This window comes from Notolepis coatsorum (assembly GCF_963971535.1).
Source record: "Notolepis coatsorum genome assembly, chromosome: 11".
NCBI classification, from domain to species: Eukaryota; Metazoa; Chordata; class Actinopteri; order Aulopiformes; family Paralepididae; genus Notolepis; species Notolepis coatsorum.
The window spans coordinates 107,269,147-107,296,690 of record NC_140175.1 but is presented as its reverse complement, the minus strand read 5'-3'; the positions used below and the strand labels follow the sequence as shown (position 1 = coordinate 107,296,690).

At 42.5% G+C, this 27,544-nt stretch overlaps 1 protein-coding gene across 1 annotated transcript in view; it reads right to left on the bottom strand.

Annotated features, from left to right (window-relative positions):
- Window positions 1-27,544, bottom strand: part of LOC311237237 (uncharacterized protein) — a gene marked incomplete at its 3' end in the record, with an annotated part of 81,311 nt that overhangs the window by 51,258 nt on the left and 2,509 nt on the right. The window contains exons 2-4 of the mRNA XM_084325044.1: window positions 15,267-15,663; window positions 12,487-12,825; window positions 8,666-9,980 (exon numbers count right to left, since the gene is read on the bottom strand). Coding sequence (XP_084181170.1) covers window positions 8,666-9,980; window positions 12,487-12,825; window positions 15,267-15,640 — 2,028 coding nt within the window. The 5' untranslated portion in view covers window positions 15,641-15,663. The remainder of the gene's footprint in view (window positions 1-8,665; window positions 9,981-12,486; window positions 12,826-15,266; window positions 15,664-27,544) is intronic.

Sequence of the window (27,544 nt, the reverse complement as noted above, 5' to 3'; positions counted from 1 at the left end):
AGCTGAAGCTTCCCAATGGTTGCTTTGGGAAGACCAGTGAACATGCATTACAATAGTCAAGCCGGCTTGAGATAAAAGCATAAATCAGTGTCTCTGCATCCTTTTTATTTACGAAAGGTCTTACTTTCGCTATGTTTCTTAGGTGGAAGAATGACGTTTTAATGGCCTTATTAATATGAGACTTGAAGGTCAGGTCTGAGTCCAAGATGACACCTAGGCTTGTAACCTCAGTCTTTACATAGGGTGACAGACTCCCCAGGTTTTCACACAGCACTTCCCTTTTCGCTTTTGGGCCGATCAATAGGATTTCGGTCTTGCTTTCGTTTAATTTTAGGAAGTTATTGTCCATCCACTTATTTATTGCTAAAAGACAGTTTGTAATGGACTGTATGGCTGTAGTGTTATTTGGTTCTGCGGAGATATAGTTGTGTATCATCAGCATAACTATGGAAGCATACATTGTGGTCTTGAATGTCCCAGAGGGGCAGCATATATAGCGAGAAGAGTAATGGACCAAGGCAGCTTCCTTGTGCAACTCCAAAGTTGCTGTCATGTTTCTCGGATACATTGTCTCCAAGCTTAACATAGAACTTTCTCCCCTTAATGTATGTTATGAGCCAATTTAGTACATGGCCGGAAAAACCAACCAGTCTTTCAAGACGAATGATCAGGATATTATGGTCAATCGTATCGAACGCTGAACTAAGGTCCAATAGGACAAGAATTGAGACTTTGCCAGCATCGGAGTTTAGCCTGAGGTCGCTAACTATTTTAGTAAGGGTAGTTTCAGTGCTGTGATTTGTTCTGAAACCTGATTGTAATTCCTCCATGATGTTATTATCTTTGAGAAAGGAGTTTATTTGTACTGAGACTAACTTTTCTAATATCGTGCTGATAAATGGAAGGTTCGATATTGGCCTATAGCTTTTTAGTTCGTTTACATCTAAGTTTGTTTTCTTTAGTAGTGGTTTTACTACAGCCGTTTTGAATGCATCTGGAAAAGTGCCTGAAATATTCCTTTCTCACAATATTGCCTTATTGTATGTGCCCATGGCGTCTTTGTATAAATTAAAGTGAGCTGCGAGTTTGAATTTCCTCCATTTTTGCTTGTTATCTTTAACATTGGTTTTATTTAGCCATGGAGAGATTCTATCAGTTTTTACCTTCTTAACCTTCAGAGGGGCGACAGTATCTAACACTGTTGACAAGGTGCTGTGGAAGTTTGATCTGATTTAAGGAGGATTCACTGCATTGGTCATATGATTTCATCATACTAGAGAATTTTGCTTCAGCTCTAGCGTCCAGAAGCCTTCTGTGAACTAGGAATTCACTTCTGGTCCTATGTAATATTAGACTTGTACCCATAGAACACACAATAATGGTCAGAAATTGGAATTTGTTTTACTGATACATTCTCAATGTTTAGCCCTGTTGTTATTAGTAGGTCCAGAGTGTTGCCATGTTGGTGGGTGGCCTCGTGAACATGTTGCATCAGTCCAAAACTGTCCAGTAGGTTCAGAAACTTGCAACCCCTGGGGTCATCCTTTTTGTTGATATGAATGTTTAGATCTCCATTAAGAATGATTCGATCATACCTGGTAATGCAGATCGATATGAGTTCTGAAAATTCCTGTATGAAGAGTGGCGAGTACTTTGGTGGTCGATACAATGTCACACACACTACTGGCAGTTCTGTTTTCAATACAATAGCAAGGTATTCAAATGATGAAAATGTTCCCAGGTCAATATCACTGCACACAAATTGGCTGCTATTCCTCCTAAATGAAGATGTATTTGTTTCATCTTTGATGGTGAATAACACCATGCTAACAACTATCAAAAGCAAAATGATGCCACTGAGCTCATTCAGCAACTTCTTGAGAACAAGTATACAGTAGTAAAAAGCTAAGCAAATTAACAAAAGGCAGATCATTTACAGGAGTTTTGTAGATACAGTACTGCATTTTACCATCCAGACACATGCAATATGAAATATGAATATAGAATATAGGCCTATAAATGGCTATATTATGATCGTGTAATACCTCTATCTAAAGGCACAGATCTCCTCTCTCGAATGCCAGAGTTAAATCTGGATGTAGTGCCACTAGGCACCCAGTAGAGGGCAGCAAAGAAAATCTACTGTAAGTACAGTTACTTCCGGATAATACCGACAGTTCCGCAATTTTTTACTGGAATAAGTCAGGGTTTTTTCCTAGACGTTCACAAAAAGGTAAAGAAACACATTGTATTTTATGGCAATAACGTTGAGGTTTGTTCGTGAGCGTAGTCCACGGGAGTCTGGTGGCAGGTTTTGCCGGGGGCGCGAATGCCTGTCATCTGTGCCCACTGTCACAACCACCCAGTAAACTAGGACCTAAGGCTATCAAAATGGCCTTGTTAAATGCCCGTTCTATAGCTAACAAATCTTTCATCCTAAATGATTTCATTAAGGCCAAAGATTTGGACTTTTTCTGTCTCTCAGAAACATGGCAAAGGTCAGAGGAATATGTATTTTTAAATGAACTGTGTCCGCCAAACTTCTCTTTTACCTGTGCCCCCAGACCCCCCCGGTCAAATGCCACCACCAGTCGCGTAGGAGGCGGCTTAGCGCTGGTGAACAAGAACTGTTTTTCCTCCAGGGCTGTGCACTCTATTAATACACACAGCTCCTTTGAACTTTTAATCACCAAAGTTGGGTACACCGACCCATTTTATTGTATTTTAATTTATCGACCCCCTGGTTTTAATAGTTCTTTTTTGACAGATTTTTGCGATTTTCTAACCTCCATCATCAAACTGGAAAAAATCGTTTTATTAGGGGATTTTAATTTCCATATTAATAACTGTAATGACAATTTTGCCACCAATTTTATTTGTATCACTGAATCCTTCAATTTTGTCCAACATATCTCAGGCCCCACACACAACAAAGGTAACACACTTGATCTTGTTTTTACTCTTGGATTAGACATAGATAACATTGTTTATGAGGAAATGATTTTAAGTGATCACAAATGCATACTTTTTAATTTAGTTTTTAAAACTGACACTATTTCCACTAAGCGAGTTAAACGCTAGCGCATGCTAAATGACCTCTCGGCAGCAAAAATTTCCACAGCCTTTGAGAGCAGTGCGGTGCCATCTCTGAACGTTAATGGCGACATTGATACTTTAGTGCATGCTTTTAACCGGCACTGCTCAGACATTTTAGATGTAGTTGCTCCTCTGAAATCCCGCACTGTTCGCACTTTAAATTCCTCTCCCTGGCTAAATGAGGATATTCGTCGTTTTAGACAAAATTGCCGGTGTATTGAGCGAAAGTGGAAGTCCACTCAGCTTAATGTACACCGTCTTCATTTTAAGCAACTTTTAATTGATTTTAACAGTATGGTTAAGGATGCGAGAGCTGCCTATTTCACAAACTTAATCTCATCTAGCAAACTAAACCCCAGAGTCCTATTCGACACCATTAATATCATTGTCAGTCCACAAACCCCTGTCACACCTGTTTTATCTGCTGAGGACTGTCATGATTTTCTCCTATTTTTTGTAAATAAGGTTGCAAATGTCAGGGCAGGTATTACACCCTCCACCTCAATCCAACCGTTATCTCCTAACAGTCAGTCTACTCTGAATTCCTTCTCACCCATTTCCCTCCACGACCTAACAGAGCTAGTGAGAAGCACAAAAACCTCCTCTAGCCCATTAGACACCATCCCAACCTCTCTATTAAAGGACGTTTTCAGCACTATTGGTCCCAGTCTGCTTTCCATCATAAATCTCTCTTTGGTCTCTGGTCAGGTCCCCGCCTACTTCAAACAGGCAATCGTTCAGCCGCTTTTAAAAAAGCCAAGTCTGGACGCCTCGTTACCAAGTAACTATCGGCCCATCTCCAAATTATCATTTATGTCCAAGATTTTAGAAAAAATTGTTGCCAACCAGCTTATATCCATTTTAAATGAACACCACATTCTCGACAAATTCCAGTCGTGTTTTCGTAAGCAACACTCCACGGAGACTGCACTTTTAAAAGTATCCAATGATCTAATGATGTCCGCCGACTCAGGTAGATGCTCCATTTTAGTGCTACTGGATCTCAGTGTTGCATTTGACACTGTGGATCACAACATTCTGCTAAATAGGCTCAGAGATTGGGTGGGTGTCACAGGGAGTGCACATGAGTGGTTTGAGTCCTATCTCTCAGGTAGATGTTTCTCAGTCGGAGTAGGCCCCCATGTGTCTGAGTCTGTTACCCTTTCCTGTGGGGTCCCCCAGGGCTCGGTACTTGGTCCGATTTTATTTTCACTATATTTGCTCCCATTAGGACACATTATTAATGCTTAGGCATCTCTTACCACCTTTATGCGGATGATATCCAGCTGTATTGCTCTTTTAACCCTGATTGCCCTGATGATTTTAATTCTAATTTTATTGTTTTAAATGAATGTCTGTCGGCCATTAAGGCCTGGTTAGCTAGCAACTTCCTCCAGCTAAATGAGGCCAAAACCGAGGTGCTCATCGTGGCCTCTGATGGCGTTGCATCTAGGGTGGCTGGTTGCCTTGGGCCCCTAGAAACTAATGTGAGCCCCAACCTCAGGAACCTTGGGGTAAACTTTGATCAGGCCATGCACCTCGACACCCACATCAAGTCGGTGACCCGCACCTGTTTTTTCCATCTCAGGAATATTGCTAAACTCAGGTCGATGGTTTCCCACTCTGACCTAGAGTTGATCATCCATGCCTTTGTTTCTTCTCGTCTAGACTACTGCAATTCGGTTCTCACCTGCCTCAATAAATCATCCATAGACCGCCTCCAGTTCATCCAAAATACTGCTGCAAGACTGCTAACCAGATCAAGCAGAAGGTGTCACATTACTCCAGTGCTGGCCTCCTTGCACTGGCTTCCTATACATTTTAGAATTAATTTCAAAGTCCTGGTGCTCACTTTCAGAGCTCTGCACGGCCAGGCACCAGAATATTTAACTGACCTGCTGGAACCATATGTGCCCAGCAGGACCCTGAGGACAGCTGACCAGGATCTGTTGGTCATTCCGCGCACAAGGCTGATCACTAAAGGTGACAGAGCCTTTCAGTCTGTAGCGCCTAGACTCTGGAATGCCCTTCCTCGTGGCCTAAGAGCTGTAGCGTCTGTCGATTTTTTTTTAAATCAGCTAAAAACATTACTGTTTAAACAGGCCTTTGGGTAATGTTTGAGCTTCTCCTTCAGGTATAGAATATGTCTTTTGTTTTGTTTTGTTTCTCTGTGATGCATTGTGTTTTGTTCTGTCTTATCTCTTGAATGGTTCTTGCTTTTTATTTTATTTTATTTCTGCTGTATGTAAAGCACTTTGTGAGTTGTCTCTGTGAAAAGTGCTATATAAATAAACTTTACTTACATAAGATATAAACATGATATTCCAGTCAATGTTTTCCTTCCTTTGTCTGTGGCTGGTGTGAGCTGGTGAGTGTAGTTTTATGAAATGTAGACGTCCATCGAAAGCCCTGGGATCTTTCTTCGGACTACAACAATTTCATGAGTGCTTCCTGTTCTCGCGTCTAAATCATACATTTTCCGGTGCAATGCGCAGAGATTTCTTATAAGCTCATATTTCGCTAATAACACTTAACCTCTTCCACCCGTGGTGAAAATCTGCCTAAAATATATACCTAGGTAAATGGAATATTGCTCCACTTCTACAAGGCCATTTGCATATTCTTGGTATCTAGGGACATCTATGGACCTCAGGGAATGTATTCACAGTGACAGAAATAATGTGTCTATTACTAGGCTTGCTTAAATTGTGATGAAACAAAGGAGAATATGAATAATGATTTTTCTTTGCATCTTTGACAGTAAATAACACCATGCTAATAATGACCAAACATTAAAAACTGCCACTGATCTCGTTCAGTACCTTCTTGAGATCATGTGTACAAAAGATCTAAGGAGATTAATAAAGGGAAGATGATTAAACAGAAGGTTCTGTAGATACAGTACTGAATTCTCCCATCCGGACCAATGCAATTTGAAATATTATTATAGAATATAGAATAGGACGCTTATAAATTACCTTATTATAGCCAATTCGCACATTTATATATATATATTAGAGCTAGGCCGTTAACGGCGTTAACTTGCTGCATTAACGCGATACTAGTATCGCACAATAATATAATTGACGCAGTTAATCCAAATTTTTTTTTTTTTTTTTTTTTCTTACCTTTATTTACCCAGGGTAGGTTCGCTGAGCACAGATGCTCTTTTTCAGGAACACCCTGCTTCACATTCACACAGTTCCATTCACACCTGGGAGATGCCCAGTACAACCACAGTTGACACCATTGGCCACTGAGCAACTCCACTGGAGCAGTTGATTTGCATTGGCAGGGTTTGGCCCTGTCTGGCACCCAACAGGAAAAATATTATAGGCACTATAAGTAAACACCGCTACATAAAACAAGCTGGTCTGCCTGAGTGACTGGTGGAAGAAGGAGAAATAGAGATTGGACTGATTGAGTCAAGCCATGTCACATAGTTCAAGTTTGAAATGCTTCTAGATGTGCTAGATACTGTACTGTACTGGTAATATTATTTATTTGTGTTAACTTCTGAATAAAACAACTTATTAAGTACTATTATAAGTACATCTTATTGAACATTATTTTGATATTTCATTACCAATTATCATAGCAAAACAGCTTTTTCAAACAGTCTGTAATGCATTTTGGAAACGGGAGATGGGCTCATGGTGTAATGGGACACCTGGCCTGAGAAACATAAGGAGGAAAGAAAAAGTAAGGACTATTTTGAATGCCTTCGGCAGATTTTTATTTTTTTTAGACATTTTAATCTAGATTAATCTAGATTAAATCCAGGATTGCAGATAGATTCATCTAGATTAAAAAAAATGATCTATGCCCACCTCTAATATATATACATATATTATCTTTCAAATACCGGAGTTCAATTTGGATTTAGTATCACCAGGCGTGCATGAGAACAGATAATGAAATCTACTGTAATGTATATAATTGCCTCATCCTGCAGTGCTCACATAAACATGCAGGTTGCATGTTTTCATATCACACATCATCACACCCACTAATGTTACTGCATCAGACAGTAATGTTGAAACATAGAAATTAGTAGGGATGCCCCGATCGATCGGCCACCGATTGTTATCGGCCGATAATCAGTATAAATATGCGATCGGTGATCGGTGATAATGCTTTATTTTCGCAGATCGTCAAAACCGATCTCACTCGCTGTCTCAGTTCTGTCTCAGACACCGGGTGGTGCGGCGTCTGCTCATCCCTCCAGCCCCTCCCGCACGCATGTAAACACGGGTCTAGTCTAGTCTAGTGGGACGGGAGGACGGCGTCTCCCTGAGCTAACGTTACAAAATGACCCAGTCAACTATTCACTTTTAGTTTAATACATGATGAGGCAGTCTAACCGAACGGTATCTAGCCGGCTAGCTACCGATAGCTCCTGATATCAACAAATGCTCCAGCAATAGTCTAGTAGAGACATGTATGATACCTGTTAGCTCTTGTTAGCGCAAGTTAGTTCACTGTTCAAAACGAAATGTCCCATTGAACTAAAATATACTAAATATTAATGATATATATCCGGCTAGCAGTAGCTACAGATAGCTCCTGATATCAATGTCTTATAACACTGATTCGACGCATATTCGAGCTGAGGGCATGTTGAATGTGATATGACCAAAGCACAGTAACGTTATATCAATAGGGTCCATCTGGAGAATCCTTGCCGTAGCTCGAGGCTACTCGAGTATAGGGTCCAGGTGCAGCTCCGGAGAATCCTGGCAGTAGCTGGAGGCTACTCGAGTACACACAGACAGTGGAGCTTGTTGCGTGGTGGCGATGTCTCGCAGATAATACAAGTACAAGTCTAATTATATAATATATATATTTTATAAAAAAATAATAATTATAATTATATTAAATAATTTTTAATTTTTTTTAATCAAAAACTATCTGTATCGGATCGGTATCGGCCGATATGGCTCACGACGATCGGTGATTGGTATCGGTGGCAAAAGACGTGATCGGGGCATCCCTAGAAATTAGTGGAAAATATCTTTTTTATAAGATAAGATAAGATATTCCTTTATTATTCTACCACTGAACCACCAATACTCTGTATTTACTTAATTATTTTAAGTTGTACTTAAGTTATGCTTTTACATTATACTTACTTAATATGTGAATAGTTCCAAGGCAATCAAAAACTATGAGTTTAATTTACTCAAAACATAAGAACAAATCAATATTGATTTATGACCAGATGTCATTTCGGGACCGGTACCGGTCCCGTCGGGTGGAACAGGTTAAGATCATTGCTAAACAATCTTAGTGCTGAAAATATACACTTTGACTGCTGTTTTGATATGGTTAGGGTCTTTACTCTTGGCTACATTTGAAAAAGAAACACAAGATCACTTAATACAGACTATATTGATCTATTTGTGCAACGTTAAATAAATCTCGGCCCGGTACCGGGCCGATCGGGCTTAACAGGTTAAACCTAATTTGGTCACAGATGTCCTGATTTGGTAAAACAATTTTGCTCTCTTGGGAAGAGGTGCAGAAGGGTACATATTTCTGCTTTAATTAATAACATATAAATAATGACCTTGGAACGCTCCTGGGTCAGGGGGCGCGAGGGGTACAGGTTACAGTTGGAGTCCATTCCCTGGGGGGACCAACGCCGGACCGAGGGAACCTCTTCCTCCTCCTCCTCCAACTTCTCCTGTAGGGCGGAGATCCATGGGTCCTGGTCTAGCTCCTTGTGGAGGGTCTGTGTCTGGTCCTGGTCTAGCTCCTTGTGGAGGGTCTGTGTCTGCTCCTCCTTGTGGAGGGTCTGGTCCTGGTGGAGGGTCTGTGTCTGGTCCTGGTGGAGGCTCTGTGTCTGCTCCTCCTGGTGGAGGGTCTGTGTCTGGTCCTGGTGGAGGGTCTGTGTCTGGTCCTGGTGGAGGGTCTGTGTCTGGTCCTGGTGGAGGGTCTGTGTCTGGTCCTCCTGATGGAGGGTCTGTGTCTGCTCCTCCTGGTGGAGGCTCTGTGTCTGGTCCTGGTCTAGCTCCTTGTGGAGGGTCTGTGTCTGCTCCTCCTTGTGGAGGGTCTGGTCCTGGTGGAGGGTCTGTGTCTGGTCCTGGTGGAGGCTCTGTGTCTGCTCCTCCTGGTGGAGGGTCTGTGTCTGGTCCTGGTGGAGGGTCTGTGTCTGGTCCTGGTGGAGGGTCTGTGTCTGGTCCTCCTGGTGGAGGGTCTGTGTCTGGTCCTCCTGGTGGAGGGTCTGTGTCTGGTCCTGGTGGAGGCTCTGTGTCTGCTCCTCCTGGTGGAGGGTCTGTGTCTGGTCCTGGTGGAGGGTCTGTGTCTGGTCCTGGTGGAGGGTCTGTGTCTGGTCCTCCTGGTGGAGGGTCTGTGTCTGCTCCTCCTGGTGGAGGCTCTGTGTCTGGTCCTGGTGGAGGGTCTGTGTCTGGTCCTGGTGGAGGGTCTGTGTCTGGTCCTGGTGGAGGGTCTGTGTCTGGTCCTCCTGGTGGAGGGTCTGTGTCTGGTCCTCCTGGTGGAGGGTCTGTGTCTGCTCCTCCTGGTGGAGGCTCTGTGTCTGGTCCTGGTGGAGGCTCTGTGTCTGGTCCTGGTGGAGGCTCTGTGTCTGGTCCTGGTGGAGGGTCTGTGTCTGCTCCTCCTGGTGGAGGGTCTGAGGAACAGGCTGCAGGCTGAGGAAGACGGATCCATCGGTTGGGTGTGGGCGGGGCTGCGGGGCGAGGCCGTTGAGATCCTGGGAGGGGGAGGGGTTTAGGTCGAGGGGCGTGGCTGGATTGCCGCCGTGGTTATAAATGGCGCTGAAGTTGACCAGGACGCCGTCAGAACTGTTACAGGACGAGTCGCTGCCCGACTCCGACTGACCGCAGGACAACAGAGCCTCTGGGAAACCCTGGAGTTGACTGTAGCTGGAGCCGGGAGAGGAGAACAGCGGGGAGTCAAACAGAGTCACAACAACAGATGGACCAGAAGGAGATGAATCAGTTAATAAATCAAACATCAACGTAGAATTGAAGAACAACCAGAGGGTTAGGTCATAGAGCTTTCTAGAAGGTGCTCTTTGGAGAGGGGCTGACTAGATTGATTGAATGATTGATTGAAAACTTTATTAACAGATTACAGAATGGGTACAATACAGTACAGCTCAATACACACAATTGTTAAGGGGATGCAGACCAGAGAAAGACTTTCGTCTTGTTTACATCAGGGTCCCCCATTTTCAATTCATCAGGACATATATGACATACATGACATACAGATAGACAGTAGTGCTACATCTATACATTTATGACATACCAGATTTGCAAATACAGTACTGTTTGTGATACAAAAAGAGTCCAGAAAAGGGAGTATATACATTTGACGTAAAAACTGTACATTGGAGGAGGTTGGGTGGGGTTGTGTGGGGGGGGGTTGGGTAGGGAGGTGTTGGGGGGGGGGAAACACTGTACAACTGTACAAGCAAAACTGTACATTGGGATATTGACAATCATACTAGGTAATTTACATTGGAGGGGGTTGGGAGGGGGAAACACTGTACAAACAAGCAAAACTGTACATTGGGGGGGGGACACACTGTACAAACAGGCAAAACTGTACATTGGAATATTGACAAAACCATACTAGGTAAATTACTGTACATTGGAGGGGGTTGGGTTAGGACATTTGCAGGGACCAGTTTCGAATTGCAGTCTCCCGTAGGTGTTCTTTGAGAGTGTTTTTGAAAGTTGGTAGTGATTCACATTCCTTTACAGCTTTGGGTAGGGTGTTCCACATTGATGTGGCATAATTGCTAAACGTGTTTAGTCCCTTGTTTGAGCTGAATCTGGGTTTAACATGATTTGTGGAGCTCCCTCTGGTGTTGTGATTGTGGTATTCACTGACCTTTGGGAAGTATTTTGACATGTACATGGGTACCTTGGTCGTGTAGTGTATCTTGTAGACCAGGCCCATTGCAAGTTGATGTACTCTGTCGTCTACTCTAAGCCATCCTAGTTTGTCAAAGTGGGCAGGGGTGAGGTGGGTTCTAGGAGTAAGGTCAAGCAGTAGTCTGACCAGTTTGTTTTGAGATGTTTGTAATTTTGTTTTTAGCACCTTTGAGGTGCTTTGGTACCATGAGGTGCAAGCATAGTCGTAGTACCCTTGAATGAGTGCTCCTGCCAGAGTCTTCAGGGTATTCTTGTTTACCAGAGAGGAGATCCGGTACAAGAATCGAGTTCGTTGGTTGACTTTTTTTTATTACATTGGAATTACAAATAGAGAAGGCATGTGTCAGTGGAGTGGGATGTTCTGAAGCCAGATTGGAATTCGTAGATTCGATTTTTTTCCGCTAGGTACTTTTCGACCTGTTAGTAGAAAACATTTTCCATGACTTTCGAGATGGAGGTGAGAATAGAAACAGGGCGGTAGTTGCCTGGGTCTAATTTGCTGCCCTTTTTGTGCAGAGGGGTCACCCTCGCAATTTTGAAGTCCTTATGGAGAGGTTTATTATGTGTGTGATGACTGGGGTGATGGCGGCTGCTGAGTCTCTGAGGAATTTGGAGGGGATGTTGTCATGGCCAGTGGCCTTGTTAGGTTGGAGGGCGCTCAGTTTTTTGAGTACCTCATCTGTTGTTACCATTTCCAGCTTGAAGTCGTCCTTGCGGACCCCTAGGTTTTTGTAGTAAGCTACTATGTGTTCTACCCCATAAAGCCCTGAGTGGGAGGGTAGTTTGTTTACCAGAGGAAAGCCTTTATTTACCGCTAGTTCATTATAGAACAAACTGAAAAGTCTTTATTTACCACTAGTTCCTTATAGAACAAACTAAAAAGTCTTTATTTACCACTAGTTCATTATAGAACAAACTGAAAAGTATTTATTTACCACTAGTTCATTATAGAACAAACTGAAAAGTCTTTATTTACCACTAGTTCATTATAGAACAAACTGAAAAGTTTTTATTTACCACTAGTTCATTATAGAACAAACTGAAAAGTCTTTATTTACCACTAGTTCATTATAGAACAAACTGAAAAGTCTTTATTTACCACTAGTTCATTATAGAACAAACTGAAAAGTCTTTATTTACCACTAGTTCATTATAGAACAAACTGAAAAGTCTTTATTTACCACTAGTTCATTATAGAACAAACTGAAAAGTCTTTATTTACTACTAAAATAAAACTCAACAATGACATTTTAACACGTTGATGTTAATGTGGGACTTGTTGCCTCCCATTTTCCAGTCTGTCACTGGATCAGTCCAAAGCATTGTGGGATACAAAGTAATATATTACTTACCGTACTTACTTACTATATTGTATTTGTATTGTGAAGCTATGCATCCCCCACCCTGTATCCCCCCCCCCCCCCATGCTGCTTTGACACCTGAATTTCCCCAAGGGGATCAACAAAGGATTATCTTATGTATTTACCTAGAGTTGTTGTCCTCGATGAGTTCGCCGTGACTCCCCATCACCATCATTGTTGTGGTTCTGTTACCATGGTGATGCTGGTATTCCATCCCCAGGAGGTCCAACCGGTTGGGCTGGTTAAACAGCCAATCTCTGTCTCTCTCCGGGTCCAACATGGCCGCCTCTCGGGGGTCCCCGGCAGAAGGCCTGGCGCCGTCAGCCCAGTCGGAGGTTCCCTGCAAGACGAAGGAGGAGTCCTCGCGGTATCTGTGGAGGTTGTCTCCCTCGCTGTCATCGTCTTCCTCATCTTCCTCCAGATCTAAGCTGGGCAGGAAGGAGTTACGAGACCGCAGACCTCCCCTTAAGGAGCAGAAGAAAAAAAAGTATTTAAAACTTTTTTTTATTAAATTTTTTACACATGCAAAAAAATCGATAAGTGACGCCACTTTTCACATCGATTTCACGCAGTTATCGATAAATCGATAAGTGGTCTCAGCCTTAGTTTTTATTTTGTTTTGTTTTCATCTTGTTTTATCTTGTTTTTATGTTATTTTATCTGTGATTACTAAATGAGGGAAACCTCAAGCTGTGTCTCTGATGATAGGGCTTCTACAATCTTGGCACCAGCTGGACATGCATCAGCTCCTCCGTAGAACAAGCTGGTGAGGAAGGCTAGCTCCGTGGTGGGAGTCGAGCTGGTCAGACTAGAGGTGATGGCAGAGAGGGGATGAGAAGGAAGCTGGCTGCTATCCTGGAGAATCCCTCCCACCCAGGCACGTGCACACATAGAGCTCAAGGGGTGCTTGAGCCTCATAAAAAAAGTGCCCTTTTTGATTATTATTATTTAATTTTTTATTTTTTTTAAATTTTACCGTTACGCATATAGACTGCCCTTCCAACTGAAAAATTTCAGGATAGAATAAAAATATTAGGTAAAGAGAGAGAGATGCCCCATATTCCATTGCAGTTTGCACGGCCTCCTCCGCGGACCTATATATTTTATGCATAGCGTGGGTGGTGATGATGATGATGATAGAAACTAGGGATGTCCTGATCCGATCACGTGATCGGGATCGGGGCCGATCACGTGATTTTCCGAAGATCGGGATCGGCAAAAAATAAATAAAAAAATCAGGATTTTTTTTTTTTTTACTTTTTTTTTGTATTCAACAAACATGACCATGTTCACGTCTTAAACTCATACTGAGGCCTTAGTTTTGGTTTTAAATTGCATATCATCATTCATTTATTTATTGTCACACAGAGCAGAAGAATTTTGCCAAAACAAACCAATAGTATCCAGCTGCAGAACGGCAGACCAGCCACACTCTCAGACCCACATTTTTTTTAATCCCAATTTCTCACATTACATTCACCCTGAATGTTGACGTTATCCAGGTGAAAAGTTAACTTCATTCAAGTGAGGCATTGCAATCCTTGACATAAATCATTTGATGTATAATTAAATCAAAGGAAATGCGTTTGGGTCTGAGAGTGTGGCTAGTCTGCCGTTCTGCAGCTGGATACTATTGGTTTGTTTTGGCAAAATTATTCTGCTCTGTGTGACAATAAATAAATTAATGATGATATGCAATTTAAAACCAAAACTAAGGCCTCAGTATGAGTTTAAGACGTGGACATGGTCATGTTTGTTGAATAAAAAAAGAAAAGTTAAAAAAAAAAAAAAAATTTATCGGATTGGGAAATATCGGTATCGGTAGATACTCAAAATCACATAATCGGGATCGGATCGGGAGCAAAAAAACTTGATCGGGACATCCCTAATAGAAACCGCTGTGGCGCATACAGTTGAATGCTGGTATTACACTCATTGAGGGACACGAAGAAGTCAAGTCCGATGGGATTTGGGAATCTCAAATACAATACAAATCGGGATTGAAATAAAAAATGCATTTATATTAAACAATACAGAATATTGGGTACTTCTTGGGGTCTGTAGGGTAATAACTTATTTCCTCCCCCCTGAACATTTATGGAGATGTATGGGCCTTTTAAGTCAGTGATAAAAGTGTCTTTCAAGGATAAGTGAGCTCCTGCACTGATTATTATAGTTCAATATTCAATATTTGATCACCAAAACCCCCCAAAAAACATAAAAAGGGCCCCCCCCCCCCCCCCCCCCCGCCCGAAAAGGGCCCTTAAAAATCGGGCTTGCACGCTATGCATGCTCGGTTAAAACACACAGGTAGGTCCTATAGTGCCCTTTTCAGCCTTGGAGCACCTGCCCCTCTAAAGTCCTGTGCACGTCCCTGCTCCCACCCTCTCTACGACGAGCTAGTCAAGATGAGAAGCACGTTCAGTCACAGACTCATACCCCCCCGACACTAAACTAACCGCCTCGGCCAGTCCTTCATACCAGCGGCCATCAGGCTCCACAACAGGGACTGCTGCCAGACATCCAACTACAACTACTAGGAACCCAAGGAGGACAATAACACTACAGTACGCATACTGCACCTTATGTGAATACTGTATATTTAAGTTAGTTAGTTAGTTAATTATATTGATTTGTTATATTGTTTACACTGCTTTTTGTTCCAAGGCTTTTTTACTACCTGTACCCCCCCCCCCCTCCCCCATGCTACTATGATGCCTGAATTTCCCCCAAGGGGATCAATAAAGGAATATCTTATCTTATTATTATATAAAAAATAAATAAAAAATATGATTTCTTTTATAATTTTTTTTATACCCGATCCAGCTATGATAGTCATATCGGGGCCGATATCCAATATCAATATCGGAGCATCCCTAGTTTACATAGCAACCGTCGCTAATACCTTGGGCCTCCTCCGGTTCCACACCGCTCCTTCCGTCTGCGGGAGCTGCTCCGCTGTGGCGCCTCCTCTGGTGAGGAGACGGAGTCACACCTCCCACTGCTGTCGCTAGCCCCTCCCTCCCCCTCCCCTCGCTCCTCCTCCTTCAGGCTGTCGGAGCGCAGGAGGGGGGGGAGGAGGGCCGGCTCCCTCTGGAATGAGTCCTGCTCCGGCAGGGAGGAGGCGCGGGTGAGCCCGGCAGGGGGAGGACACGGGCGCCCGGGCCTCTTGGAGACACACAGAGCCTGGACAGGAAGCTGCCAAGAGGGGAGCTGGACCAGTGGGAAGTGACACGCTATCAGGGTATCCCCTGATAGGCTGGAAGCCCTGTTCATCATCGTCCGGTCGTTGTCGTCATGTTCTTATAAAAAGAAATACACATGAAAACAAAGGACAAGGTCGAATCCAATGGATTATTAGAGCAAAGTAGAATAGAATAGGAAAAGACATGATGTCAGACGGCAGCCTACTGTAACCCCTGCAGCTACTGTACCATAACACTAACCCTGACCCTAATATAGCATGACTCGTCTTCCTCATCTCACTTCTCTTCTCTCTCCTCTCCTCCCTTCAGCAGTGTCTCTCTCTCTCTCAGCTGTCTCTTGTGAACGAGGCCAGTCAGGCAGCAGACTAGAGATGCAGTGAGGCTACAGATCGAGTCTTCATCTCATTCATTACTGAACAATAGAGACTTAGTACAGTCAGCATCATACTGCCTGCGTCGCTCCCTGCCCCCTTACTGACATGTACAGTAAATGTGCAAATGTAACAGTAAAGTGCAATAGTATACAATGTACAGATGATTATACTGGGCATGAAATATAAATTAGTACTGCTGAGTAATAGTACAGAGTTGTAGTATTAATATGTACAGCACAGGTATAAAGACACTATGGTAATAGACATACTGGCAGCAGTAACTACTGTAGTAAGAGTAGGTACGGTGTATGTACATATATATAGATATAGCCTCGTATCTACAGATATGTAAAAATTATTATATGTAGGTATGTAAAGACAGATGTGGATATATATATATATATATCCACATCTGTCTCTACATACCTGCATATAATACAAACAACGTTGGTGACCTAACTGCAAGGAGTAGAACGCAAGCGTGACATAGTATTATCTAGAGATGTTCCGATACCATTTTTTGCTTCCCGATCCAATTCCGATACCTAAGCTTTGGGTATCGGCCGATACCGACACTGATCCGATACCAGAGCATACATGAAAAAAGAAATTATATTATATAAATTATAAAACTATTTAATTTTTTTTTACAGCTACTGTTTTATATATGTTTTTTAGTAATAACTAGAAAGTAATGGTATTTATTCAACAACAGGTGATTGTATAGATTAGTATTAGTATCATTAATTGACAACTATGCTCAATGAATTCACCCACGGAACGGTTGTTGGGACATTGGTTCCGCACGGACGTTATACGTTGTTGCGCTTGCTATCCAGGTGCTCCGGTTCAGTCAAGTCAAGTCAAGAGTTTTATTTGTCACGGCATACAAGTATACAATAAAATGCGGGTGGTCTTGCCCGCAACGATGTGCAATACAGTAGTAACAACATATAATAGAATCCAATAAAACAACATTGTGCAATAAACAAGTAACATAGTAGGGCATATCGGTATTTGTACATAAGTTATTTACAGAGCATGAAGGACATGCTAGGTCCTGTGGTAGTGCAATACACTGTTAGCTACGGATGAGGCACTGGGTCTTTCTGTACATTGCTATTTTATACAATCTCAAGTTATGCTATACTATTTTTAAAGTGACCTTTCCTTAGTGGCCGTAAGTGTGGGCGTGTGCAGCATGAGTGTGTGCTTGCTCATGTTAAAGTGGCTGCTAGTGTGTGAGCGTGTACAGTGTGTGTGTCGTGTGTGTGCTCATGTGTGCTTGTGTGTGGAGAGTTCAGTGTTCAGTGTTCAAGGCTCTGATGGCCTGGGGGAAGAAGCTGAGCCGAAGCCTCTCTGTCCTAGTAGCTGGGGTTCGCAGGCGTCTGCCTGACCTCAGCAGCATGAACAGGCTGTTGTTGGGGTGGTGTGGGTCTTTCATTATTCTGCTGGCTCTGGATTTGCACCTCTTGTTGTATAGAACCTGCAGGGGTGGTAGTGCAATACCCGTGGTACGCTCGGCTGAGCGCACCACTCAGTTAGCTAGTAGCAGAGGCTCTGTTGTGATTTTTAATGCACAATAAATATTCAACATTCTCTTTTGAGACTCCGCCTCAGACCTTATCCTTTGGCACTAAAAGCTAAACATTGTCAACATGTCATTAATTGCGTGCATGCAATTAATTGTCAGTGACAACACTTAGGTTAGCCAGTTAACGTGAGCTAGATGGAAAGAATGTAACGTTACTGGTGAAAAGGTTATTTACCTTGGAATACTCCTTTGCCAACTTGCTGTAGGCCTACTTTGCTTGCAGGTCTGCAGCCATTATTGCTGGATTATGAATAGCCCCAACTTTAGCCAAGGTAACATTAAGCTAAAACTAGCTTTTCAGCTAGCTCTTCAGCTAATGCTAATAACACCAGCAAGCGAACACATCAGAGCTCCCCATCACACCACTCTGTCGGGACAATGACATTTAAGAAAGTATCTGCTGTTAAAATGACAAACAGCATTGACACTTTAATTCACGGTCGATTAAAAACATGTTTGTTTTATAATGCTCACTCTCAGCAGGAGGATACTGCACGTGTTGTTGATAAATTACGTCATATGGGATCGGAGCATAGATTTTACGTGTACTCGCCGATACCGATACCAGCATTTTAGGCTGAATCGGAGGCATTTCCGATACTGGTATCGGTATCGGAACAACTCTAGTATTATCAATACGGGTACATGGAGTCGAACATAAGCATGACATAGTATTATCAATATGGGTACAAGGCCACCCAAAAGAAGCGGCATATGACGAGATAACAGGCAACGTTAACATGGTGTCAGGAGAGGGGTGCACAGCGGCTGAAGTGAAAAAGAAATGGGCTGATGTGAAATCAGAGTCCAAAAAAGAATCGCAAAACACAGAAGAGAGAGATGCTGGCCAATGGAGGAGGAACAGGAGAGAGATGCTGGCCAATGGAGGAGGAACAGCGGGGTCAGGGTTGTCTGCGGTGGACCAGCGCATCGAGGGCACCACAGCAGTCGCCGTGAAAACACATCCAGCGTCTTTTCAGGAGTGCAATGCTGCACTCGACTTTGGAACAAGTTCTCAGGTGGCTCTTGTCATTGTGTAGGCCACCTCCTGCTCCTGCTCTGAGGGTTGGTGAGTGGGGTCATGAACCAGGGGGCAGCGCATATCCGCCATCTCCTAATGAAACAAGTCATTAGAAGAATACAAGCCTACTGTTGCTGGGACGATTAATTATGCACAGATACACTTCCAATTAGCCATGCATCTCCAGCATCTCGTTGCTTGAGGTGCACATCCACAAAGCTGTTTTATAAGATGTAGGAGTAGGGATGGGTACCGAATCTGGTACTTTTAAGGATATCGACCGAATCACGTCGGTACTACCGAGTACCGATTCACGTAAGATCCACCGGTGCAACATTTCTGTCTTTTTTTTTTATAGTCTGATGACGTCAACGTTTCGTTTACCGCAAAACAACCTATGAAGTGTGCCGCATGTTCGCGCGCACAATACACACTTACCTAGGATTTGACTTGATTCAACAACAAAGCAGTCGAGGCAATGGCAAGCCGAAAACGGAACGAACTAAACTAAAAAGTGTGGTTACTCTACAAAGCTAGATGCAGACAACACTCGCTGCAATATTATATATCAATTAACAAATATATATAATATATTGTTCTAAATAAATAATAAGTAAGGGATAATGTATAGCTACGAGGTCATTGTCGCAAAATAATTGACCGACACGGAGTTTAAAATACCGAGCCGCCTCGGCGAGGTGTTTTAAACGTCAGTGAAGGTCAATTATTTTGCGACAATGATCGAGTATAGCTATACATTATCCCGCTTATTACATGGCTAACTTACTAACAATATACCTAATTCATTTTACATCGACTCGCAACAGTAACACTGGTTCTGGCTCCGCTGAGTGCTCGTCGCTCCGCCCCCCAGCAGCTTCCCCGGCAGCCGGCAGTTTGCACTGATGTCAGTGGGCTTGATTGCGAACAGCTGCGCACAGCGGTCATTATTGTGGGCTTGATTGCGAACAGCTGCGCACAGCGGTCATTATTGTCCCACAGCGGTCATTATTGTCTGATAACTGACCTCTGACGCGCGCTATTGACCAATCACAAGCAAGCATTTCGGCGAATGTGAAAACGCCATGTAATAATGGGCCATATTACGGGGAGGGAAACTGAAGGGTGGGGATCGGGCGTTGTGGACAGCGACTCCTACAGGTCGGTTGGTGCGCCTGCGCAGTAGAATCAAGAAGCGACGGGGGCGGGGCCCCTCCAAAGCCCAGACCCCCGACGCTGAAAAGCAGGTGAAAAGATGCGACGGCTGTTACCTCGAGTATCGGAGGGGACTCGTGCTATGTATGACTTAGTCCACATTGCAGCCGGCTTGTGGGAGGCAGGAAACAACGTTCGAAGACAGGGGAGGGTTGAATTGGACGATATGAAAATTGGGATGGGAGAAAAATAGAAAAATGGGAGAAAAAGTGGATACAAAAAAATAATAATAATGATAATAAATAATTCTAACAAATGTTTTACAACTGAGGTAGGTAGATTACATTTTTAGAGACTAAATTATAAAAAAAAAAGTACCGTTGGGTACCGGTATCGATTCAACGGTACCCAACCCTATGTAGGAGTCACGTCACGTGCACCTCCTGGGAAGCGGGAGAGCACATTGAGCAGGTGATTCTGGGTGTCACAGATTATTTGAAAGTTGATGGAGTGGGATTTCTTTCTGTTGAGAAACGTATCTGGGCAGGGTGCCTTGATGCGCACGACACGTGCGTGCAGTCAAATGCGCTGATGGTGTTGAGCAGACCAGCAATGGCATGGAATCCTCTCGTGACTGGGATCTGCTGTTGTTGTTCAGTAAATGGGAATTGGATATATTGTGTGGCCAATTGTATGATTCCATCCACGACTCGCTGGAGGCCGCGGTGATGGATGGCTGTGATATACCCACCCCGTCTCCTAGCTCCCTGTCTCCTAGCTCCCTGTCTCATAGCTCCCTCAGGAATGTCCCAGTGGCTAAAAAGCCCAGGGTGGACAGTACCTGGACATGTGGTGGCACAGGGTTTGAGCGTCTGGTCCAGCTCCTCAGTGCTGGCTCCAGGGTGGACAGTAGCTGGACGTGTGGTGGCACAGGGTTTGAGCGTCTGGTCCAGTTCCTCAGTGCTGGCTCCAGGGTGGACAGTAGCTGAATGTGTGGTGGCACAGGGTTTGAGCGTCTGGTCCAGCTCCTCAGTGCTGGCTCCAGGGTATTGTGCTGCTCCATTAGGACATGTCTTGGTAGCCTGAAGCATCCCACTAGGTACTCATCGCTCTCTCTTAAATCATCATCATCAGGTGGCTTCTTCGTTCCGAAGGTTGCCTATCACTCTCCAACCCATTCTGTCCCCACTTCTTCTCTCCAACTCCATGACTCCGCCTCTCACTCCGCTCCAATCACAGACGTCGTCTACCCAGCCTCTTCTTGGTCTTCCACTTCCTCTCTTTCTATCCACATTCCCCATCACCACCTTCTTGAACATCTCCCCGCTGGATCCTCTCAGAACGTGCCCGCACAACTCCATCTCTCTTTTTCAACCTCTCCAGCAGCTGTCCTCCTTGCATACCCGCTCTTCTCAGTACCTCCTCATTCTTGATCTTATCCTTCCATGTTATCTTCAGCTTCCACATTTCAAAAGAGTCTATCATCCTCTTTGCCTCTTCATTCAGCGTCCATGCTTCTGCTTCGTATGAAAAGACTGACATAACATACGTTTCCAAAATCCTGGTCTTCGTTTTCCAACTTATGTTTCCTCTCAATAATTCCTTATGGTTCCAGAATGCACCCTTTGCAATTCCGGTTCTTCTCTTAATGTCCATGTTAGCTCTTCCACCTTCACTGATCCAGCTTCAGAGGTACATATACTCCTTCACTTGTTCAAGTTTTTCTCCATCCAAATACATTAGTAATAATAATAATAATAAATAATAATAATAAATTGTATTTGTATTGCACTTTTCGTTCACTAGGATCCCAAAGTGCTAAGTAGGCTACTTGTGGATCTTGATAGGCCCTATCTATATTACGTTAGGCCCATATGATATTATTTTAGTTATAAATATTCATGTTTATTTACAGAATGTTCCACAATTCTATTCCACTATGGCTATATCCACATGGTATGAATTTGCGCTACGGTATGGATTTTGACTATACCTTGTGATAGACTAGAGCAGCTAGTCACAGCTGTAGCAATGACGTTAACGTTACTTGACGATTCACTCGACGTGTGCAGTGGTTGTTGCATAGTGTTTAATTGTACTGAGTTTTTCTCCACTTGCTCACGGACCGTGCCATATCGTTTTGGCATTTCAATTTGGCTAAGGAGGCTGAGAGGAGACTTGCTTTAGCGCAGCAATGGGCTAACATTAGCCACTAAGCTAACGTTCTAACGTTACTCCGCGGCACCAGTTCCATTAGTGAGGAAAGGGGGGGGGAGGTTATATTGACGAGGCTTGACAACAGAGGTTCAAAGATAGCTTCACATTTATTGGCTATTCGTTTCTTTATATCGCTTTATCTCAAACCTCAACTCAAACCTATTAGATCACGCTCTCTCGCTCTCTCTCTCTCTACGTTGGCAAACATGTACACTAAAGTTAAATTATGTTGGAGTTTTATTGTGTTTGAGTTGTTTGAGGGAAAGAAACCTCCTGTCCTGCTATAGTTTTTATTTTCACTTTGTGCCGTTTGATTTTATTGTATTTCATGAAAAAGAAAATATTTTTCAGAGATGGAAGTAACTTGAGAAAAGGTTTTGCACAATAAATGTTCTTAAAATACCTCTGTACTATGTGAAATATGTCCTATTAATACAAGCGTACAGTAATAGCTGCCATACCAGTGTTTTACCCCTTCAGAAGCATTTATAGACATTTTAAGATAAATGAATATACCGTGATATATACCGTTACCGTCTATGCTTCAAATTATACCGTGATATAAATTTTAGACCATACCATCCAGCCCTAATAGGGAGGTGTAGTCTGACGTCACTGGTTGTTCCACCCGTATAGGGATTTATCATTGGGAAATGGATTATCGGCTATTGTAACAATTCTGCCGCATGGAAATTGAAAAGCTTTCCATTTTTGCACAAAATGAGTTCCATTCTATCACTAACATTATTTTTTAAGCATTTTTTGTTGAAATAAAATTTGGCGATTTTTTTTATAATTAATTGTGAATATTTTCATGTTGAGCTATAGATTGTGGATGAATAAGCACAGAAAGGTACAGCATGCTTTATTTGTTTTAAACTAGACAATCTAGAAATGGGCAATGGGGAAATGCATTGTGTTCCAAAGACGGTGGAACACGAAAAACGGCAATGACGTAACCACTACACCTCCCTATTGAGACTGAGTGAATGCTTTAAGTTGAGGTAAATTGAGAGTGAATGGTTTAAATTGAGGTGGATTGAGAGTGAATGGTTTAAATTGAGGTGGATTGATTTGAGAGTGAATGGTTTAAATTGAGGTGGCTTGAGAGTGAATGGTTCAAATTTAGATGGATTGAGAGCGAATGGTTTAAATTGAGGATGAATGGTTTAAATTGAGGTGAATTGAGAGTGAATGGTTTAAATTGAGGTGGATTGAGAGTGAATGGTTTAAATTGAGGTGGATTGAGAGTGAATGGTTTAAATTGAGGTGAATTGAGAGTGAATGGTTTAAATTGAGGTGGATTGAGAGTGAATGGTTTAAATTGAGGTGGTTTGGGAGCGAATGGTTTAAATTGAGAGTGAATGGTTTAAATTGAGGTGGATTGAGAGCGAATGGTTTAAAATTAGGTGGATTTGAGAGTGAATGGTTTAAATTGAGGTGGATTGAGAGTGAATGGTTTAAAATTAGGTGGATTGAGAGTGAATGGTTTAAATTGAGGTGAATTGAGAGTGAATGGTTTAAATTGAGGTGGATTGAGAGTGAATGGTTTAAATTGAGGTGGATTGAGAGTGAATGGTTTAAATTGAGGTGGTTTGGGAGCGAATGGTTTAAATTGAGAGTGAATGGTTTAAATTGAGGTGGATTGAGAGCGAATGGTTTAAAATTAGGTGGATTTGAGAGTGAATGGTTTAAATTGAGGTGGATTGAGAGTGAATGGTTTAAATTGAGGTGGATTGAGAGTGAATGGTTTAAAATTAGGTGGATTGAGAGCGAATGGTTTAAAATGAGGTGGATTGAGAGTGAATGGTTTAAAATGAGGTGGATTTGAGAGCGAATGGTTTAAATTGAGGTGGCTTGAGAGCGAATGGTTTAAATTGAGGTGGTTTGAGAGTGAATGGTTTAAATTGAGGTGGATTGAGAGTGAATGGTTTCAAATGAGGTGGATTGAGAGCGTGCTAACCTCAGTCTCCCTGCGACCAGCAGCCCTGTATCGGGCCACTGGATCAATCTAATGGATGTGATGAGGTCTTGGCTGTCTGATGCAGTCCTCCGCTCCTCATGGTCGAGGTCATTATACTAACGTGACTTCTGAGTAGGGATGCACCGATCCGATATTGATATCTATTTTGTGTACAGATGACAATCAACATCTTTAAGAAACATTGAAAGCTAAACAAAAAGGTTAAAGTGCCAGGGGACAAACTACATACTTCAATTCTATGTGAGTTTATTTGAACAATGGGTATCGGATCGATACTCGGTATGATACACACTCACTGTAACAACAAACCACTGTTACCCTGCCGAGACCATTGATCGATCCAGCCAGAATATTACTGAACAGTAGGACTGAAAGGTACTCACTAGACTTAGACCAGGATCAGTACTGGAGCCTCTCGATTTGGGCTGCTTGGTTGGGGGGGGGGGGGCACTGCATTTACAACAGGAGAAACAATGAGAGCAATGCGGCATGAGATAAAATGTTTTATCTCAATTATCTTGTTTTTAAAAATCAAAACAACAAAATCATAATTGAAATTGAAACTGGATTAATGGCCCAGTCCTACTCTCTATATTAAATATAATGATGCCGTCTGTCTGTACTCTGCTGTCAGCAGCAGTGGGATCGCATCATTACTATACATCTACCACCGCTCTTTCATCACATCGTTACTATATACATCTACCACTGCTCTGTCATCTCTGAGGAGAGGCTTTCAGAAGGACTGGATGACAGAATGAATCTGGAGAGAAGAAGAATCTAGGCAGACAGGAAGTGAGATCACTGACGAGGAATGTCATTTTACGCAGACAGGCTACCAGAGTCAAAATAAAAATTTATGTATTGTATTCGGTGTGTGTTTGCAAGAATATTATGGCCATACCATTATCAAGATACAGGGGTCACAGGTCAATATATTGAAAATGTATGAAATAAAATACTTGAAATATCACAATATTGCATGGGATATCACATATCAATGTAATGCCGTATAGATAATTGTTACCATGGTAATATCCTTTGGTAGCTGTACCACAATGTTAGATATTGATGTTTGAGTTTTGTTCTTCCAGGTGTGACCACCTGTAATTGCCAATATGGACTTTAAAGTAATTCACTTTGGATAAATAATGTAAATATTTGTTTGATTGGATTAATAACAAACCACAATAGGGGGGTGTAGTGGTTACGTCATTGTTGTTTCCGGCCAGTCCACCTCACTTGAAATTGCAATATATTAAATTATTAAATGGACAAATTTCTAAATCGTCTCGTTTAAAACAAATAAAGCATGAACATTGGCATGGTGTACCTTTCTGTGTGTATTCATCCACAATCTATAGCTCAACATGAAACTATTTGCAATTAATCGTAAAATAATTACGTATTGTATTTCAACCAAAAATGCTTAAACTAGGGATGCACCGATATGAACATTTGCCACCGATACCGATACCGATTGTTCAACTAACACAATCGGCCGATACCGATATTTGTGGCAAACATTTTTTTTTTTTTTTTTTTATGAAACTACTGTATATTTGTCTTACAAATTGTGCTCACCGATATGAACATAAGCCTCTTTACTTACTTAAAAAAAGGAAACATCAAGAAATAGCACTATCTCTCTCCCAGTATGTTCTGCAGGGCTGCAGCTAGATACTAGTTCTCCCAGCATGGTCTACCTGCTGGGCTGCAGCTAGATACTATTGTCTCAACCAATGAAATTTTGATTGACAGTCGATTCTGCCAATTACGTCACACACCGCTTGCACCCGCCTCTGCTGTTACCACCAATCGGCAAGCGTGTATACATTTTTTACTTCTGCTTTTGTCCGCCATTGATTTTGACGAGAGAGGTTTTCTAGAACAACAACAACACGGCGCGGCCGACGTTTAGCTTTTAGCTCCGCAGGATGACTTAAATGAGGCATAATGATTTTACTGCAACTAATGTTATAATAAAACAAAGCCTTTATATACATGTGTCTGATTGAAAACGTTATTAACACTTTGATCGCCATGGTTAAATTCATAATTTACCATCCCTAGCCAGCTCTATTTGTCTATGGAGAAGTTCCCCTTCTTTGCAGGGCTATAACTTTTTAAATTGTATTGCTAAATTGACATTATTATGGCCCATTCAATGTCCTATATCTATTGTTCAGCGTGTAGCAACGTTATACTTTTTTATTCACATATTCATACTAAAATACGGTCTAAAGTATAAGTATGTTTTTATCGTTTTCTGCAGCTTTCTCCAGAACTTGATTTATAGCCCCAAATGCATTATATTGATGATCAAATACAGTTTGGTAGCGATCGGTGCCAGATAAAAAATTTCAACTGGAGGTACTTCTAGAAGTTACTACGTATGATCTGATGTTGACCGGATGGGCGGGGGGTCGTTTATAATTCCGTGGGCAACGTTATATCATTCATCTAGTGTGGGTCATATGATCATCAGAGCAGTTAGTATAGCAGACATTAGAAAATAACGCTGAAACTCACCGTATCTTCCTCGCGCCGTTGGGGGATGAGCGTGGAATAGAATTTTTTCTATTATGGGATGTCGAAATATCCGATCCATTTCCAGGTTGTATAATAGTATATAAAGGTCCAAATCATGTTGTTTATCGAGTTATGTGCACCGATCGGTGTTCACTGTGTCAAGATGGAGTCCTGCTAATGATAGCGAGTGCCCGGACGAAATATGGGTGAGCACCACTTCATCCACATGACTTCCTGTTGGGCGATCTGCCGATCGGCCACCAGATGGCGCTCTTGAACCGTTAGAGAGTTGAGTGGAGCTCAGCAGTATATCTCAGGTCCCTGGGAGAGAAATATGATTTCGATCACAGATTTTTGAAATATTGATATCAAAGACGTGTTACGGTGTCTTCGGCAGAATGAGCATGGCGGGCAATGACGAGTTTCGGCGTTTCCGGCGATTAAAGTGTTAACAGATTGCAGAATGGGTAAAACTCAGGGCTCTGTGAGCAACGGAAGGAACTGAGCTAGTATGAACGCTTGCTACGTTCGAGTAAATAATATGCTGATGTTATTGAACGTGTAACACTAACTATATAACGTTAATGCCACAAAACGAATGCCTTGTTAATCATAAGTAGTAACTTTAATGCAGTAGCTTGTGTGTGTGTGTGTGTGTGGGGGGGGGACTGGGGACGGCGTTGTGCAGGTTGCGAGTGAACTTTTTTTTGTCTTGACGCTACACAAATTGATGGATATTTATCGGCTACTGCCATCGGCACATTCGAGCTTATCGGCCGATAGGCCGATTGCAGTCAACAAGGCACTTATCGGCCGATACCGATACCCGACCGATACATCGGTGCACCCCTAGCTTAAACAATAATGTTAGTGATAGAAGGGAACTCATTTTGTGCAAAAATGGAAAGCTTGCCAATGTTCAGGCAGCAGTGGTTCGGCAAAAGATAGTTCCTAGTATATATCTGCTTAGAAAACGAAACGAAAACGAAAATGTCTAATTATTATAATTTTTTTCCCCACGTGGTAAATACACAGGTCACAACATGTTTACAGGAAAGTTTTGGAATTGTATTTGGAGTGTATTTCGTGACTGTTGGGAA